Source organism: Colobus angolensis, unplaced genomic scaffold (assembly GCF_000951035.1).
Source record: "Colobus angolensis palliatus isolate OR3802 unplaced genomic scaffold, Cang.pa_1.0 Scaffold26, whole genome shotgun sequence".
Taxonomy (NCBI): Eukaryota; Metazoa; Chordata; class Mammalia; order Primates; family Cercopithecidae; genus Colobus; species Colobus angolensis.
In genome coordinates, this window is record NW_012115821.1 from 15,009,039 (window position 1) to 15,013,441 (window position 4,403).

A 4,403-nucleotide genomic window follows, 5' to 3' on the forward strand; every position below is an offset into this window, starting at 1 on the left:
TTTTTTGAGATGGAGTCTTGCTCTGTAGCCCAGGCTGGAGTGCAGTGGCATGATCTCGGCTCACTGCAACCTCCACCTCCCGGGTTCAGGCAATTCTCCTGCTTCAGCTTCTAGAGTAGCTGGGATTACAGGCACCCGCCACCCACCACCATGCCCAGCTAATTTTTATACTATTAGTAGAGATGGGGTTTCACCATGTTGGCCAGGCTAGCCTCAAACTCCTGGTCTCAAGTGATCTGCCAGCCTTGGCCTCCCAAAGTGCTGGGATTACAGGTGTGAGCCACTGTGCCCGGCCTAAACTTGTAAGTCTTTTAATATTTTTGGAAGAAACATTTTACCTTCATATCTATAATACATTTGCATATTTTGCTCACAAATATGACGTATTTCTGCTACAATTATGCTTATTTTAAAATTATCTCAAAATACTTATTTTGACTTTTAAAGCCAACATTACTTTTTTATACAAATGTTTTTATTGTATATGATTTTTTTCATCTGATGATTGTGTGATCTATATTGAAATTTTAAAATTTAAATCTTTGTTATATAGGTGACTGTTATGCAGAAGATTCGTAGTGAATACTTAACGAACCCTGAATTTGATCCCCCTAAGGTTGCTAAAGCTTCTTCTGCAGCTGAAGGTCTGTGTAAGTGGATTATGGCCATGGAAGTGTACGACAGAGTTGCAAAGGTATTTTGAAGATTAGCACATCTGTATTCTACTAAGATATTCCCAGGAATTAAAATCTGTACTTATATTTAATGGTTAAGAAGTTTCTCAAAGTGACCACAGAGATAATTTGTCCTGCTGTAGCATATTATCATATATTGATTGCATACCTAGTAGATGAAGAGAATATTTGTGCATAACATAACCTGATTGGGGCTGGTGTGGGTGGTAGTGATGCAGGAGCAGGGATGATGAGTAAAATTAGTCAGATTTACTTGTAGCTTTAGGGCCCAGGACAAAGGGGAATTAAGGTTTGATGAGGCAGAAGCAAAGAAAAATCTAAACCATCAAGGGGAAAGTGCCAGATAAAAAGTTGATTCCAAGGATCAGAAGTAAGAGGATCCAGTAGAGTTAAGAGGCAGAGCATGGAAAGATCCCCTGAAACAATATCATGCACTGACACAGAACCTTTCATGGAATACCCACCAGGTCCAAATTTCTGGGAGAGCAGAGAATAGTTAAGAGCACTTTGTAAATCTGGCTAGCAAAGGACCAGGGCAACAAAGGCTTTGCCCTTGCAGCTTGCAGAATTCTACCTAAGGAAGAAAGAAATATAAATATAAAGGTAGATGAAAATATGTGGTAGCATGTGTTTAAAACAAACTCAGAAGACAGTATAAATGATCAAGCTGTAATAATTGAGAAGGTCTTCCTAAATGATATACATACACGTACCTAGAGAGAGGTAGAGACTTTGTTAGTTTCAAGGGAGCAGACCTGAAAAAACCTGTTAAAGAAATAAAATTCATTTTATCTAGGATGTCTTTCCATGAAACATCTTGTCCCTTCACACAGTAGTCTCATGCTAATTAGTCTCAGCTAATTTCCACATGTTCCACAGATGTGTAGAATCTTGTGGATCCTTTCTACAAAGCAGAGAAGCCAAGGCACTCAGGCTTTTTCCTGCCTTCCCACTCTACACCTCCACACTGCCGTTTTTATTCTGATACAAGCTGCCCCATGTTGATACAGAAGCACGGGAGGGAAATATGCAGTAATATCTTCTCTGAAGTCAGAAGCAGAAAAGGGAACTTCCTGCTTTCTGTCTACTTATTTAACACATTTTCTTTCATGATTTCAATGCAGCGGAGAGAAAGCAGGGCATTTTGTGTCTGATACACTGCTCTCTCTCTCTCTTGTCCCTCCTTGCCTTCAGCTTCTTTCATGGCAATTTACTAGAAGGGTTAGGTCTATCTACTTTCTCATAGGCACAGACTCTCTGGTTATCTTCTACATTCTTTGTACCAAGGGCTTAGAGGACGCTCAGTGATCCAGTTGGCCAAACTGCATTGTTGATATGCTGATGAGCATAACAAAACAACTTTAGGAAATCCCTTTTCTGTCATTCAAATGTGGCTTTTCAAGATTTGTTGAGGAAAATTCAGTTTTGGTAGTGAAACTGAGCATCAGGGTTTTCTTCCTTTTTATTTCCACCATCACAGCTCTAATCCTGGCAAGGCAGATGTAAGCCTCAATCTGACTAGGAAGAGAATCACAAGCTTGGACAGGAAAAAAAAAACACCCAAGGCATATTCATGTGTTTAAACAAACACTTATTATTTCATGTTATATGTTTTTCTCTGTTATTTGACAACAGTTCAGTGACACCTACTCATTATTTTGAGACATCTTGTGACATTTTTGCTACATATTTCGACATTTTGTTAGCCCAGTGTAAATTATCATTTTATAGGTAACAATTTGCTTGTCCAGATTTATCTATTTTATAAAGTATATAGGTATATTTTACTTCGTATGTAAAAACAGAAGATTTAAGGCAAAATGTTTATGTAATTTATTATAATGCATTTCTAATCCATAATATCTATAAGGGAGGCATTATACAGATATCAATTTTATATAGTACACATCATATCTGCATATATTGTTCCCAAAAAGGTAGTGGCTCCTAAGAAAGCTCGCTTATCAGAAGCTCAGAAGTCTTTAGCTGAGACAATGGAGCTTTTGAATCAGAAGAGAGCAGAACTGGCAGAAGTAGAACATCATTTGGAAAATTTACAAATGACATTTCTTGAGAAAACAGAGGAAAAGGCTGCTTTAGAAGACCAGGTGGAACTCTGTGCTAAGAAACTTGAAAGAGCCTCACAATTAATTGGAGGACTGGGTGGAGAAAAATCAAGGTCAGATTTCTATTTATTTTAACAAGATTTAGGAATGTCAGCCTTGAATATGTGACCTTCTTTGGGTGTTTATTGTGATTACTGATTTTACAATGGCTGGTTGAGAATATGGGACATTCTGGAAGACACCTGGCCAGGCTTCTCCAAACAAGGATATCAGTCTTGAGGATGGTGTTTACAAATTGCTTTCACATGGTCTTTTAAAAGAAGCAAATAAGGCAAATGGTAACAATTTTTTTAATCCAAGTGGTGAGTATGTAGTTGTTTGTTGTACAGTTCTTTCCAATTTTATATATGTTTAACATTTTTTGTAATACAATGTTTGGAGGGAGTAGTGAATGCATGGTTCATTGGTTAAATTTTATGTTAAGGAAGATATAACTGGCTTGATCTAACAAAGCCAGTAAGCTTTATTCTAATGTATTTACTTGGATTGGACAGCCAGCTATTTCATTTATTCTATTTGTTGAATGAATAGCACGATAAGGTTTGACAAGACTTTGTAGTACAGATTAGATAGTTTTGGAATACACTTTTTTATTGTATGGGTTTTATTAAATGAAAAAAAATACCATTCTTAGTATGTCAGCTTCTATACAGCTTAAATGTAATTTTTGGCAATGAATTGCAAATGTTCCTGTGTTTTACAGTCTAACAATAAATACTAAAACAAATAGCACATCCACTAGACCAAATCATCCAAAAGAAAATTATTAGGGAAATGTTGGTGTTTTGGGTTTTTTTGTTTTATTATTATTATTATTTTTTTTTTTTTTTTGCTTTTTCTGAAGGGCCAAGTCCTGTAAGAAATGTCTAATATTCTAATAATGAAAGGAAGACTGTCATTCACATAACGTAGATACATGTTATAACACATAAGAGCTAGAAGGGTTCCAACCTCATTTTACAGATAAGCAGGTGTCCCACATTTTATAGCTTTTTGTTACACAATTGGACTGGAAGCCCTTGCCCTTTCAATTACTGTCTCCCATCATTCTCTGTTGTAAATCGATTTTGCCTTTGGTTGATGGCACAGATGGGCCCAAGCTGCAGATGACCTTCAGATAACATACGAAAATTTAACTGGCGATGTCTTGGTATCAGCAGGAGTCATAGCTTACCTTGGTGCTTTCACTTCTGGCTTTCGACAAACATGTACAAAAGATTGGAGCATGTTGTGCAAGGTAGTGGTTTTATGTTTTGTAAGTCTTGTTTTAGAACATCCAAAGTATGTTTTGGGATATTTTGGGGGAAATGATGATAACAAGGACAGAAAAGAAGAAATAACTGAAAACATGGGGTCTTTCTTTTTTTGCTTCTTGTTTCATCAGTAAAATAGTTCCACAGTTCAACTTTTAATTTATTTTCTTTCCGTTCCTTAGCGTTATTAAATACTACCTAGTGACGGCCGGGCGCGGTGGCTCAAGCCTGTAATCCCAGCACTGTGGGAGGCCGAGACGGGCAGATCACGAGGTCAGGAGATCGAGACCATCCTGGCTAACACTGTGAAACCCCGTCTCTACAAAAAA

General features: G+C 37.2%; 1 protein-coding gene across 1 annotated transcript in view; it reads left to right on the forward strand.

Annotated features, from left to right (window-relative positions):
- Positions 1 to 4,403, forward strand: part of DNAH12 (dynein, axonemal, heavy chain 12) — a 246,484-nt gene that overhangs the window by 169,373 nt on the left and 72,708 nt on the right. The window contains 3 exon segments of the mRNA XM_011947302.1: positions 554 to 694; positions 2,633 to 2,874; positions 3,911 to 4,058. Of these exon segments, the coding sequence (XP_011802692.1) occupies positions 554 to 694; positions 2,633 to 2,874; positions 3,911 to 4,058 (531 nt within the window).